A 15,891-nucleotide genomic window follows, 5' to 3' on the forward strand; every position below is an offset into this window, starting at 1 on the left:
TAAATTAATTGTAATCTTTGGTAAAATTATTAAAGTCCTCTGTATATCAGTTTCTTTATTGATAAAACAAATGGCTTAACTAGAAGATATCTAAGGTCTATTCCACTGCAAAATTCTGTGAAATATTTAATACTTACTACTTTTCTTAAAGTCCTATATTCTGTAACTGGTTTCTCTTTTTTTGATTACCTATTTCTTAAAATGAAAATAAAGACTTGGGCCTTATTCAGTGAAATGGCCTTAAAAAAATCCACATTTTAGCTATACTCTGGAGTACTTATAGCTATGTGCCATACTGTACACTGAGTGTTTTATATAAATTTTACTTAATCCTCATAATATTCATGATTTCATTTGTTCAAATATTTATTGACTGCCTATTATGTGCCAAGCAATTTTAGACCCTTACTATACAACAGTGAATAATCATTCTTTAAAAGTAGGTTTATAATTTCCTTTTTATGATGAACAAACTGCAGCTTAGAGAGATTAAGAAATCTGTCTAAAGTATTACTGCTAGGAAGACATACTAGCTAAAATTCAAATTCATGTCTGTGTTATGGCTTTTATATTAGCAAAAAAAAAAAAAAAACAAACCTAATTGCTTATTTATTATGAACTAAAAGTTAATTATATTTTGGCTTTAGGTGGTCCACAAGGGGGCAGTAATTTTTACTGAGTAAAATGAGCTAGATTACAAAAACCTTAAAATGAGAACATTTATTTTCTAAATCTCAAGAAACATTAAGAATTAAGCAACTTTCTAAAAAACTTACCAACAAATGATAATCACTAATACAATAAAAATCTAAGAAATTTTTACACTGATTTTTCAAGGCCTTGCATTCATTTCAGTTTAAATGAAGTAAAATATAAAGTACATTTCTATAAATTAACACAAATTAAATAAAAGTTTTCAGGTAAAATTGTGAATATAAAATACCTTCTTCATCTTCCCATTCTAGATCTAAAGATGTGCTGTCATCATTTCCACTAGTTGATTTAGTTTTGGTCATTAAATCACAACTGCTTTCTGTATTTGGTGTTAAAACTGTGGCATCTGATGAGAGTCCTAGAAAACACACCAAATAGAATTAAATGTGGTCATCTATACTCCTTTACCACAACCATTTATTTTGTGATAATTATCTCTTTCCAAATAACACTACTCCTTTTAACATCATAAAAAACAATTATTGAAATCACTGCATTAGTAAGTTTCTGTTAGAAACAGTATAACAGTATAAAGGGGTTTTCTCCCTTTCTCTCTTTTTATTTCTTTATTTTTTTAGTGGAGGTACTGGGCATAGAACCCAGGACCTTGTGCATGCTAACTAAGCATGCTCTCTACCACTGAGCTATATTCTCCCCATCTTTTCTTCTTCTTCTTCTTCTTCTTTTTTTTTTTTTACTTCTTTTCACATCTACCACAGTAAATATGCAAATTTAAATGAATTATAAACTTTCCAAATATGATAAACTCTAGGTAATATTTTTAACAGTCAATTACAAAAGGGAACAAAAACAAACAAACGAAAGTGATAAATGAAAATCAGTCTATATTTTCAAAAGGAACCACTACCATGCTTCCATTTCTGGGGAGCATAGTAGTTCTGACTTCTGAAACTTGGAGAAAACCGATTTAATCTTATAAACCAATTTGTAATAAGTAAAATAAGTATACTTTTTTTGTACCTACTCCCCTTTTCTAGGAGAAGGAGAGGTGAGATCAGAGTAGAAATGGAAAAAGGAGTGCTTGATTCCCTATATGTATCTACAGAAATGGCCTGAAATTTTTCTTAGCCCCAAACTCCTTTTAAAAAAGGAAAGATAAAATTGTGTAATTAAGGACTAGTTAAGTGACCTGTCTGGGCAACACAAATTGAAGGGTAGGAAGTTCTTCTCAAAAAAGCCAAGATCTCCAATTACCTGTGTAATGTGGCATAAAATAATCTTAAAACGTATACAGATATTTTAAAAGACTTACTACTACTGCGAAAAACTTCATATTGTGACTTTATATTTCTCAAACAAGATTCAAAGTCATCTTCTGGTCCTGAGCTGTAATAAAAGTGAAATAACTTTTCAATATATTCATAGTAGATACAATATAACTGCATGCTTAAGTTAATGATACCACTGTGGTTTGAAGGTCTATCCCACACAAATTCATAATTACCTTACAATTAGAATAATCTAACCAAAAGAGGTCTTAATTTCCTTAATGCTAGCAATAAACTGAAAATAATAAGTCGAAATCCAAAGCTTAGCCGTAAGTCTAACTTTATAATTTACAATGAAGAAGCATGAACAAGGTTCTTTGCATGAGTAGGAATCATGACTCGAAATGTGACACTGAAACATGTCTTCTAAAAAATGATCACACATAAACTTTATTGTAAGAAAAGACAGGGGCCAAAGAAAACAAACAACTAAGGCAGAAACAATTTATCCAAAGGCATTCAGTGTGCTATTGCATCATATTCTATATGAAAGATGTGACCACTCTTAAGAATGCAATAAAGTCAACTTAAATAAATGATCATTTTCCAATATAAAGAGAGCAAATATTCTTAGTATTCTTACAAGACAGTGTCTTTGATAAGTAGTAACATTTTCTACCACAAAGGGAAGAAATATGTTTTGTTATTTACCTTTGATATTCTCCACTGTTTGAAGAATGGTATCGCTGTACAACTCTCTGCCTTTCTTGCTTTGGAAACATAATACAATACAAAATCACTCTGTTGAAAAATTTAATTTTTTAAAACCATTCACGCAATGGCAAAAAGTATTCTTTTTCTAGTTTTTGGAAAAAAAAAAACCTTAAAAAGTTACTCTATTGAAGTCTTTTTCCTTAAATTTATCACTGTTTATTTCTATATCCTCTTATTTATGGGTAGAATTTCTCTCAACTTGCCAGTGTATAATCCTTAAGTGGTCAAAATATTCATAGTGTTATTAAAAAATAACTTTGAAATTAGTAGCAATAAAACAAAAGATCTAAAAGACCTGAGTTGTGACTCTGACAGTTACTAGCTGTATGTCCTTAGCATGTCCTTTATTTTCTGTTTCTTCACCTGTAAATTACAGATGGCCATAATACTGCCCTAGCAAATTCACAGGGCTATTGTGAAAATCAAATGAATTTGTATGTCTCTGTGTGTCTTTGTGTGTCAGTGCATGCTGTATAGACTGCTATATGTTCCTATATCAATATTTATTCAGGGAAGAAAACACTCAGATTCTGCATATGGAATGCTTTTAGTCTTTAAAAGGCAAGCAGTAAGAAAATTTATTATAGTAAAAAGAGTTGTCTAAATTATAATTAAAGGAAAATACTTTTATTTCTTAGTAGAAGATGAGTTAATTTTTAAAGTTTCCCACTACTTAGAACTTACAAAAAATAAAAATTAAAAAAGATACTCCCTCATATAATCTAATTAATCTGCTAAAATGCCAGAGAGAGAGAGAGAGAACACAGGTTCCATAGAAATCACACAGAAACACGGTATTTGATTTTTCAGTTTCTCTAAGTTACAATAATTATTATGTGACATAATCCTTGTACTACTTCAGTTAACACTGCAGTGGAGTACACACAGGCAAAAGATGGAGGAGGATGCTAAGTAGAAAACTGGCAAAGCAGTACTTGAACTCTGGCTCTGTCATTTCTAGCTGTAGGATCTTAAGCAAGTTACTTAACATCTTTGTCTCTTGGTTTCATAATCTGTAAAATGGGGATTAAAACCACTATCTTCCTCCTCAGATTGCTGTGAGGATTAAACACAGTGAAATATGTAAACTAATCAGATCAGATTCTGACACTTAGCTAGGGCTCCATAAATGTCTGTTATTAATAGCTGTCTGGCATTATGATAATGCCATATTCAAATACGGCATGGTAAGGCATGATAAATCTGCTGTTTTCTCTGATAATATGTCAAGATTTCTCAAGACTCAAACTCCTAATCTCCCAAAGATACACATATGAAGATGAGAAATATACAGTATTCCTATGGGGCAAAATCACCCAGTTTACCCGATTCTAGGAAGTATAAGACTAGCAGTTCAAAAAATTGTTTAAAAAAAATTCACAAAAATAAACTTTAAAAAGCTGTAGAAATTATATTTAAAGGTTAGTTTTGCAATGTTTCATCTAAGAATATATTTATTTTTCCAAAAGAGTACTGAATTCTGGAGAAGTAAATTTCATCTTTGGGATAAACAAGAACTAGCTTCTGCTAATTGAAAGCTAAATAGCATTCAGTATCAAGCATATAATTTGATGTTATTTCTAGCTGTTAAAGACCAACTAACATGTCTTCAAAATTCCTAGGAATATATAAATAAATACATTTGTTGTTAAATAAGAAGCCCTTGACTCTAGGGGAAAAAAGGTCCCAACTAAGATTTGTCAGAGAAAATCAGGAGAAAAGCAGCCCTAATGTGTGTTGGGGTCTTTTCCCCTCACCTCCAAGAGCTTTCGCTGCTTTGCTGCCCTGGCTGCTTCACGCTGTGCAGCGTATAAAGCTTCTTCTTCTAGTCTTAACTTCTCTTCTTGTAAGGCTAACTGTACATGAACAAAATAATAAGGATTAACAAAAATCAGAACCTGTCTAACTGCTCTAAAAATAAAATATTTCTATTTATAAAATAAAAAATAAATCATTAAAAAAATAATTGAGCTCTACAAAGCAAGACAGAATTGAAATTTTTGTGATTTCTCGTTTCAATTTCTCTTTTTACAAAATAACTCAAATGATATCAAACATTGCAGAATTCTTTAGAAGGTGAATTATAAAGTAGAGCATCTAATTTGCATAAATACAAACTGTTTCTAGCTTTAGAACATATAGTGATCTTCATTCTCAACAATTGTTCCAATGCCTATCACATTGATTAGTTTAATGGTTTGGGCCCTCATAAGTTCAGGGTCTTTAATCACATCACTGTCTAACAGAGTGAAGCAAGCTTTCACAAAGTTCATTTAATACTGATGCACATGTGTCCTGAGTTCTATTACTATCAAGTTATTAAATTACTTCCAAATTTAAGTTCTTGCCATTCATAACAACATACAAACTGCTTTAGTAATAATCTATTGCATGTCAGATCAAACTTAAAAATCAAATTTCAACACAATTTTTTTCTTTAGCCTAACATTAGCATCTATTGTGTAGCTTAAGTTAATGCCGTTGAAATCACCAGCTGGTACTAAACAGACTATTTTTAAATGTACAATGGGATATAATTAACTCCATTTAGTTTAGAAAATGGCAAAACTATAATTACAGGCCATTTCTGTAAATACGTTAAAGTAAATATAACATTTAAGATCATTAGAAGTACTTGGTTCACTTACTAAGAATAGATAAATACAAGACAAACAAAGAGATAAAAAAAAAAGACGACTTATTGTGAAACAGAGTAATTTTTTAGTTAGTTTTAAATACAAAGGTGCATGTATCTTGCCAGAGTCCTTACTTGTGAACTCAGAAATTACTTAGAGAAGAATGTATTCTCTTCGCTTATTGACAGCATATGATTTCTGATAAATTAAACCAAACTAAAACAAATTATTATAGGCCGGAATAATTTTTTTCACTTGTAAGTAATTTTCATCTCTGTATATCTAAATATAGGTCCAATGACTATTCATATGCAATATATTATTTAATGACACCTTTCCTCTATAAATATAGAGATTTTAAGATAACATATACTTAAGCAACATAAGACTATTCACCTCTTTTTGGATCTTCATATCAAGATCTTTCTGTTTTTCAACAATAGAATCATAATGCTTCTCTCTTAGGTCAACAATTTCTTCCTTGGTAAGAGGCCTACAGAGGAAAATGAGGGAGAAAAGGGAAGAAAAGGAAAAAAAAAAAAAAAGCACTGATGAGCCCACGTCTAAACAAAGCACTCATAAAATCAATGAAATTCTGAAATTTTACTGTCAAAAATGTATTAGAGCAATTTGATGCGATGATTTCAATTCTTAGAGTAAAAAAGCATACATTCTAATGCTAATTACAATTTGGTACATGAGCTGAATAAGATGATATACCATCAGAGTACTTTTTAGCAAAACATTCACCTCCATTTACCTTTACTTTGGCTCTGTTTCAGCCATCTGACCATATCCCAAAATGTTCATCATAAAATACAAACTTTTGTACGCTACGCTGACCTCAGCCCCTGTATCATTCTGGGACTCTCGGCTCTCATACTCACTCCCCTCCTATTTATTCTGCTCAACCCCTCTGGTCACCCCAGGCCCTTGATCCTTCCATTTTCTCCCAGTAGTCTATCTGGCATCACTTCACTTATAACCAGTGGGGACTCCATGGCAAATCTGAAGTACTCTCTTACCTGCATACTCACCTTCTTGCATGCCTATCATTATGCCTTATTCACCCAGATTACTCACTCTCTGACCTTGGATCATGACTAACCCTTTCTGCTCAGAGATGCTAAAGAAAATCCAATATCTATTGGCCCTCAGCCCCTAGCAATAAACCTTTACTTACACATGGCCAACTCCCTCTTATATCTTATGCTAACTACTTCAAAACCTTCACATACACACTCCTTAAATTATCATTCGAACTCCTTTCTCTTAGAAGTCAATATCACCCCACTTTGAGACATGTCTCTAACCATCAAATTCCTCATCTTCTTGCCAGTTCTCCTCTTATCTAAGTCTATCCTCTTTCCTCTAAAGAGGTAGCATTTTTTAACTTGTTCAAGGTCGCCACTGCCATACTTGTACTTGACTTATTTATCACTGGTGTCACCTCACCCCACACCACCCCACCCCACCCCAGGGAATTCTGTGGGACACTGCTCCATCAATTAGGGCCTCTCTTTCATCTTTAGTTTACCCTTTTTGTCTGTTTTCACCTCTCTTCATTGAAGAAAGGAAGAAGGAAAGAAAAACTTTAACTTGACCTGTATCTATTTCTAACTACTGCTCCTTCTCCTTCCCATTTCAGCCAAAATTTCTGAAATCAAAAGTTTATTGATAGCACATCTAGCACTTACTATGTGTCAAGTTCTCATCTATGTGCTTTACACATATTACTAATTTTAATTCTCACAAAAACCCTGTAAGGTAGATATAAGGGTCATATATATGAGAGAAATGAGACAAAGACAGGTTAAGATTAAGTCCTAGTAAGTCATATAGTATGTGGCAAAGCTAGAATTTGAACCCAAGTAGTCTAGGTCCTTGCTCTTAACTACTGTGTTTCCTTTACGTTCTGTGTCCTTACTTCCTATTCTCTCATTAACTCCTGACAGTCTGCCTCTGCTTTCATCAGTCTGATAACTTAAGCAAGGGTAATCAATGGCTTCTATGTTGCCAAATACAATAGACAGTTTTAAGTTCTTATTTTATTACTCCAGTTTCATGTGCCAGTGTTGACCCTTCCCCCCATTCTATCTGTCTGTCAGTCTGTCTTCTATCCTTGGCTTTCCATGCTTTACTGATTCTTCTTTATGCGCCCACTGCTTCTTGGTTATCTTCTGACTCCTCTTCTAGGGTCTGCCTATTCAATCCTCAGATCACAGCTCTCTCTCCAAGCTCCAACCACCCCACTTTCTCCTCTTCCCCAACCTCAGGTCTTGAAAATTATCATGGTTTTAACTAGCCATGTATAAGGTAATGTCACCTACTTTTGTTCCTCTAGCCCTAACTTCTGCCTAGGGTTTTGTTTTTATTTCTTGTGCTTTTAGTTTTTTGAGGTATTACTTACATAAGATTAAAAAAAAAAAACATGATTAGTAAACAAGTTTTAGAATGTCATAAGGAAAGAAAAGGGGGATAAAGTTTTAAAAAATTCAAAGAAATGTATTTATCGATATTAGATAGTTTTTTAAAAATAAAATATGCATAAGTTCAATAGGAAAGCACTTAGGTAGGCACATATGTATATTAAATTCTTCCATGTTCAAAACAATCTTTTGAGATATGTTAACACTTGCCTCAATCTTATAGAAAGAGAAAACCAAGGTCCTAAAATATAAACTGTTTAATGCCTCAAAGCAAGCAAATGTCAGAGCCTGGATTCTTAGAAAGCTTCTTACAGTTCACATAGAAGTCGTTTTTAAAAAAATTTTTAAAAAGCCTTACCTATGACTGCTTCCTGGGCTTTCCCCCTGTACAAAAATTAATTAAACAATTAAACAAATTTCACTAACTGAATTCTATTTAAGGCAAGCCAATAAAATTTTTACTTAAGATATTTTCTGCTTATCTGTTTTATCATAAGAAATTTCATTATTAAAAGTGTTTTAAACAAAAAGCTTTAACATTTTACCTCTTCTCAAAGGCAAAATTCAGTTTAATATCTACCTTAATTATATAACAACCAATTCCTGGACATTTCCTAATTTTTTATAATAAATATTTACTCTATACCAAATGAACGTCTGGGGTCAAGATGACTAGACAACATACTCTCTATGCACTCAACATTTACAACCGATCTTCATTATTCACAGATTCTGTATATGCAAATTCACCTATGAGCTAAAATTTATTTTCAATATCAAAACCATTACTCCCTGCACTTCTGTGGTCATTCATAAACTTGCACAGAGCAGCAAAAATCTGAGTTGCCTAATGTATACATGCCCACTTGAGGTGGAAGGTGATGCTCTGCCTTGTTTCAGCACTCATACTGTGCCTTCTCTGTAGTCTATTCAGTGTCAGTTTTTTGCATTTTTGTGCTATTTTTATTGGTGATTTTGCTGTTTAAAATGACCCTCATGTGTAGTACTGAAGTGTTATCTATTGTTCCTCATTACAAGGTGTGACATACCTTATAGAGAAAATACGTGTGTTACATAAACTTCATTCAGGCATGAATTTTTAGTGCTGTTGGTAGTGAATTCAAGGTTAATGACTCAGGGGGGAGGGTACAGCTTAGTAGTAGAGTGCATGCTTAGCATGCACAAAGTCCTGGGTTCAATCTCCAGTACAAATAAACCTAATTATCCCCCCACCCCTAACAAAATAAAATTTAAAAAAAACTTAATCAATAATATACATTAAAATAAGGTATCAAAGAGAAACATAAAACAAGGTTATATATTTGATCAGCTGACGAAAATGTTGTGACCAGAAGCCTGTAGGAACCTAACCTGTATTTCCCCTAGGAGTAACGTTTCAGTATTCACTAATTCAGCATTCAGCAACTTTATAGAATGTAACTACCACAAATAATGAGAATCAACTGTTTTGTCCTCTTTCACAGGATTATAGCATTTTACCTATAGTTTTTTTCCTTCAAAACAAAACCTAAATACTTTCGAGTGATTTGAATTTATGTACACATTTAAGCTATTCACATCTCACAGTTAAAATATATGACTAAACAACAGCAGAAATAAAATTCCACCAAATGATCCAAATTAACTTAGGAAAAAGCTCTACGATACAGGATATGACTTTCGATTAAACCAAACACTATGACATGAAGAGAAAAAGACTGGTTAGCAAAAACAAACACAAACAAAAAACTTAAGCAAACAAAACGTACCTTAGGAAAACACACTGAACCACAAATTCTTTTAAAAGCAGTATGATGCAGGGATGAAGGCTGAAGGTTGACAGAACTCTGACATTTAGTACTAGCCAGAAACTTTAAAAATATGTTAAGAGTTTGTTTTAAAAAATAGAATTAAAGTAACCTTTGAAAGGGGAATAAACTAAATAAACATTAAAATATTTGGGAGAAATTCACTGGGAAAACAAAAGGCTAAGACAGTTTCCCAAATGTGTTCTACCAGATAATAAATATGCATTACTATTTAAAAACAGATTTATACCCAAATTAATTTGGGAAATGCTAAATTGAACAAGTTTAAATAATTTTCTTTAACAGTTCTTCTCAGAACCTTTAATATGATAATTTACACTCTGAGACTAGCATTCTGTACACACTCTGGGCGCTTGGCTAAAGAATAATTTAAATTTGGTTTGGTACATTTTCTTCTTTCCTTAAAAAACAAAAATGATGGGGAAAAAAAAGCTTGTAGTATTCTTCTAATCAAATTTACTTTAGAGATGTGGAAAGTAGGCCCAAAGAAGTTTAAGTAATTTGCACAAACGCATCTAACAGTTCAGTGAAGCTGGAAATTAACATAGAAACTAAAACTCTTATAACTATGCCAGTGCATAAAAAATACACACCATATGTCACTAATTCTAAAATGCACTTTTTTTTCCATTTTAACATTTCTGTATTTGGGATGCATCTTAAAACAGATTTTTAGATGAAGTGAAATGTAAAAATCAACAAAAAGAATAAATGATAAAAAAGATAATCGCTAAAGTCAGAAAGTGATCACAGAACAAACATGAATAAATTTCACCCTCAGAAATCTATGAAAATTATAGTTAAAGAATGGGTTTACTCTGGATTGTTGAGGAATTTTACCTACTTAATGGCAAGAGGTTAGAAATATCTTTTAAAAAGTTCTTCAGGTTCTGTAGAATGCTTTAAAAACCTGTTTTTTAATATATATATATGATATAATATATAATTGATATATGAAACTATACATAGTATATTAGTTTTATATGTTATATAGTAGAAAAATCTGAATTATTTGTTAATATAAATTAGTAAAAGAAACTAAAGAGTAAAACTAAACACTAAAAATTCTAAAATAAAAATAAATAATTTTAAAAATGATTGTTAGAACTAACAAAAACAAATATAAATTTTCTACTTATGTGAAAATACTTACTTCATCACTTTCTACTAGATTCTCAAACTGAAACAACAAGAAAGTAAGTGTTAGGATGAATCTTTGTCTAAAGTATCTATTTCACAAAAAATTTTAAGTCACTTTTTCATTTCAAAAATAATATACCTTTATATTTTTAAGATAAAGTATAAGTTATGTCTTTTTACACACTAGTCCATTTGATACATTTAACAGTTCTGTAAGACAGCCAAGACGAGAATATACCATTTATGACTATATGAAAAAGAAAAATTACAGCAATTTTCTACATAAATCAGAAACATAAACTAAAACTTTCACCTGAATTGAATATTTCATGGGTGTTTTAAACTCACACTGCCAGAATTTTTTACTTCACTTGAGTTTGGAAAAAATTATTTAATAAGAAGTCCCTCAAGAAACAGACTTAAAAAACACTCAAATAAGAATTTCTCTTGTAATATTTATATTTATTCATCTATTCATTCATATAACTATTTACTGAAAATCTACTAGACGGTAGATGCTAATCCCCAGTGCAGTGTCCTTCTAGGGATAGGAATGTAAACAATTTGATCATGAAGGGATGAATGTCATGTCAAATGACCAAATGAAAGTCATTACTATTAAATTATATTATTAAAATATTTATACTTCAAATAATTTGACAAATAACCACTTGAAAGAATGGAAAATTGTTCTATTTTAATATTGTTTCATTGTTTAAAGATCAAGAAAACAATGAATTCAAAAGGCTTAGAAAATACAAGACTCTAAAGCGATGACTTAAAAGTGCTTAAAATTATTATCTTGAACATATATTTTGTGCTGGTTTGTAATCTGTTTTAAAAAAAGAATTCTTGGTTTATATGCTTCTTTATTTAAGACAGAATGCAGTTTTGGACTGGCTGTAGGTTCTGCCACTTACAGGTTGTGTAATATAGTCCAATTTCTTCACCTGTCTAAGCCTCTAATTATCGCTGATAAAGTGGGGTGACTGCTACCTGTTTAACAGAATTGTAGTAAAAATTGTACATTCATAAACTGTATGATAAAATAGCTGGTACATAGTTGGGACTGAGTAAGTGGTAGACTCTATCATTATGTCCTTATATACAAAGAATAAGCAACTCAGAGTTTCATACAGTGGAGTTGCAGAAAATCAACTAGCTGCTTTGATTCTGGCACACCTCAACTAGCAGGTCAGTGACCTGTCTCTAGAATCACTGTCTACAGAGCCACTATAACTGATAGAAGAGTACCCTCTGCCTCAGTTGTGTAGGGCAGAAAAAAGGCGAAAACAAAACACTACTTCTTAAAGTAGAAAGAGCAATTCTATTAGAAGAACAGGACCTTAATCTTTTGCAAGATGATTCTCCCTATTCACTGTTTCCAATGCTTTCCCTGTTCACTAGCATCAACAATATTGAAGTATATGAAAATTTAGTACCATACTAAATTTAGGTCCAGGCCTTTCTCCCTTAAGAACAACAACAACAAATGTCCTTCCTGTCCTTCTGACAGTACTTTTGTCCAATCAGATTCACGGCTCTGCTTACCTCTATAGTTAAGTGCTCACCTCTTGAGCATGTTCTAAAATACTTGGATCTGGGAAGAAAAACAGAAAAACAACTTTAAAAATCACAATTAATCCTAAAACTGAGTTAATATCATGGCATAAAACATTTCCTCAAATTCACTAATATGCAGTATCTTATATTTGAAAAAAGAAAACACCATACTTACCTAACAATATAAATAGTCCAGATTTTTTAACTTAGTTATGGATTTAAGTGTTTGGTCAACCAATATTTTTCTACTGGTCCTAATATTTACTAAAACTGTAATAATAAATTAACTTACTATATTTACCACATGGAACAGAATATAATTAAATTTAAGTTTATCTCATTATTTTTACTGTATCAAGAAAAGTAACTTGCTAAAATATTGGTGTGTTAAATAATGTATAAGAGTATGCTCCCAATTTTGTTAAACATTTGCAAAACAACAAAAATCTAAAAAGATATATGCAATATATTAAGAGTGGTTAGATAGTCGGATCATGTTTATACAAAGCTTAGGTGCTTTTTGTTCTCTTCTCACGTCTGCACTAATAAAAGAAAAAGAAAATCAATGCACATATACACTAGCCAAATAGTTCATTACATTAATTTTTCCAACTAGGGTCCAATATTAACTTCAGTTTTAATTTCTCCTCACAATGTATATATGTATCAAATCACCATGATGTACACTTTAAATATCTTACAACTTTGTAGCTTATACCTCAGTAAAGCTAACATTAAAAAATTCTAATCACTCTCTTCTGCTCCTACTAGTGAAACCTACATGTAGTCAAGTAAGCATCTCCTTTGTTATACTCGCTCCAAAGATTTGACCACACTCTATTATAAACTATATGTCCTCTAACTAATATAGTATGAAAGCTGGTTTGGGACACAGCCACTCAAACCCCTGTACTACTGGAGTGTTAGGAGGTAAGACTTTCACTTACAATGTGGATCTTGTTATTGCTGCCTAAATTGATGACAGAGAGACTCTCCATCCTCTCACAGGGAACCAAAATTACACTGAGTTCCTAATGTATCAGGATTCTTGGACAGAAAGTACCCCTTTAAGAGATGGTAAGAATCCTGGAGATCAGAGATCAGAATGCTTTGTGAGTATTATGTATGTATGTGCGTGCAGAAGAAGCAGACAGATTTAGTAAAAGAGAATGCCATGTTACCAAAACTAAATTTTTTTATCATAAAGAATTTTAAAAAAGCAATGAAATTAAAGGTGCTATTTTTCCTGGTACAATCTTTATTTGCTAACAGATATAACGCAGTTTTATTGACCATTAAGAGATCATAGGTAAAAAGCAGAACATTTGGTATTGCCATTCCACAGATCTATTGATTCATGTAACATATCCAGTATAAATACCTTTAATTCTCTAAGCAACTAGTGCCTGCATCCTTCTAATCTTCCCCATTTCTCAAATAAAAACAGAAATGAGTTTAGCTTTCTAGTAGCACTGTGTTCTGACATTAGGATTTATGCTTAAAGTACTATATGCTCTCTCCCAGCAACCATCTCTCTCTTCCCTGAATGAAAAATCTGTTTCTGATTAATCTATTTCCTCTTCTAGGCTTACTGAGTGATTTAACCGAATAGTAGAATAAAGTTCAGTAATACTAAGTATCACAGTATAGGCCATCAAGTGTGACTTCACTGCTGAAGCAAAGTCTAAAGTTAAGACTGTATAAACCCAAGGAAGTAACTATTGCACTACACTTACATTAGATGGCAGAATACTGTGTTTTGTTCTAATTATTCATAGACATATAGCTAACTTTAGTAGAAGCCCAAAGTGTTGGCTATTGTAAATGTCTCCCTTTTTTGTCCCCTTTATTCACATCTAACTATTGTGAGGATGTTCATGCTCTTGAACGACTCTCTCTGATTATCTGACCAACCTAGACAATAGCTATCCCCCAGACCTCATTTGAATGGCTCAGAGTTATATGGAAACTGAGTAGAGAGACAGAGTATTCTCCTGAGAGCTCTAGGAAGGTGCTATGGGTTAGGGTTCTGACAATCTGCAGAGTATTGAAATCGATTGAGAGAGTGTTTTTTTTTTTAGTGTTCTCACAGTATTGAAGTCATCCCTAAGGACCAGTTACACCCCTGCTCTGCTCTGCCCATAGTTTGCTTAGTACTTGAGAAACCTAGTACCCTTATAAAAAATTCCACCTTTTGCCTAAGATAGTTTAATCTGGGTTTCTGTCCCTATAATCAAAGTCCTGAGTAATAAATAAACATGAGTCTAAGTGATAGAATGACAAAAAAGAAAATTAAGAAATAGTAATATATATAAATATAATAATAGGTAAACAGAAAAGCATAATAAGTTTGGGGAAAAATTCAAGCTTTCTTTTAAGATAGATTAAATTCAGACCTTATTATTCACAAAGGGCATATACTGACTCCTACTACCACAAATGCTAAGATTATATTGATAGATTAAAGTAAATAAATACTCAATTTGGCAAACTCAGGGGCTGTATCCTGGAATTTATCTGAAAAGAAAATGAGAAATATTGTGGTACATATTTGAGAAGTAATTAGAAAGCCAATTGTTTGAAAGTCTCATTTCATATTTCAGAGAGCTTTCTCATTAGTAAATGAAAGAAACTGAAATTAAAATCTTTCTATATTATTGGATGCCTAAAAGCCTAACACATTTAGAATATAACTTTTTCAGTGTTTCTGGTTATAAACTGTCTTGATATTTTGTGTTTTCTGACTCACAGTTTTGTTCTAGAATGAGGAGTGAGGCTCTTGGCAATCCTTTATTACTTCTAGGTAAGGATGAGAATACAAGTGGAACAACTTAAGAGAGAAAAGGAGATACTTATCTATTAAATGTGGCCTCAAGTGTTTATATTTTTATTTCATAAGTACTTATTGAGTAGGTACTAAGTGCCTGGCACTGTTCTAGGTGCTGACAATACAACTGTCAATAAAACAGATAAAGACTGCCACCTTGCAGCTAACACTCTTGGGGATGAATGACAACAAGCAAGCAGATAAATGCATCAGATGGTGGGATATGCTATGAGAAAACAAGTATCTCAAAGTAAGTGAGGATAGTGACTGGGAAAGGGAGGTTATTTTATATGGAGTGGTCAGGGCAGCCCTTTCTGTTAAAGCAAAATTAGAACAAAGACCTGCAAGGCAATGAGGAAGCCAGTCAACTAGATATCGGGAAGAAAAGAATTATAAGCAGAGGAAAAACACAAAAGCTCTGAGGCAAAACTGTGCTTGGCATATTCTAAGAAAGTAGGGGGCCTGAACAGCTGCAGTGGAGGAGAAAGGGAGATAAGATCTGAGAAAGAGCCAGAGTCAGACCACAGGCCAGGCCATGGGAAAGATTTTAGGTTTTATTCTCAATTAGATGAGAATTCACAAATATTTGTCTTTGGCGTTCACTTTTTCCCTGATTATCTTTTTTTATACATGATTTGTTCAAATCAGATTTCAAACAAGGTTTACACACTGCAGTTACCTGTTAGGCCTCTTAACGTCTGTAACAGCCCTCCTCCCTGCACCATTACCTTTTTTCATGCCATTGATTTG

At 32.4% G+C, this 15,891-nt stretch overlaps 1 protein-coding gene across 1 annotated transcript in view; it reads right to left on the reverse strand.

Annotated features, from left to right (window-relative positions):
* The window catches only part of AP1AR (adaptor related protein complex 1 associated regulatory protein), a 32,013-nt gene that overhangs the window by 3,252 nt on the left and 12,870 nt on the right, over positions 1-15,891 (reverse strand). The window contains exons 2-9 of the mRNA XM_010953689.3: positions 12,303-12,351; positions 10,765-10,791; positions 8,141-8,166; positions 5,750-5,846; positions 4,475-4,573; positions 2,655-2,713; positions 1,988-2,061; positions 944-1,072 (exon numbers count right to left, since the gene is read on the reverse strand). Coding sequence (XP_010951991.1) covers positions 944-1,072; positions 1,988-2,061; positions 2,655-2,713; positions 4,475-4,573; positions 5,750-5,846; positions 8,141-8,166; positions 10,765-10,791; positions 12,303-12,351 — 560 coding nt within the window. The remainder of the gene's footprint in view (positions 1-943; positions 1,073-1,987; positions 2,062-2,654; positions 2,714-4,474; positions 4,574-5,749; positions 5,847-8,140; positions 8,167-10,764; positions 10,792-12,302; positions 12,352-15,891) is intronic.

This window comes from Camelus bactrianus, chromosome 2 (genome assembly GCF_048773025.1).
Source record: "Camelus bactrianus isolate YW-2024 breed Bactrian camel chromosome 2, ASM4877302v1, whole genome shotgun sequence".
In the NCBI taxonomy this organism is placed as follows: domain Eukaryota; kingdom Metazoa; phylum Chordata; class Mammalia; order Artiodactyla; family Camelidae; genus Camelus; species Camelus bactrianus.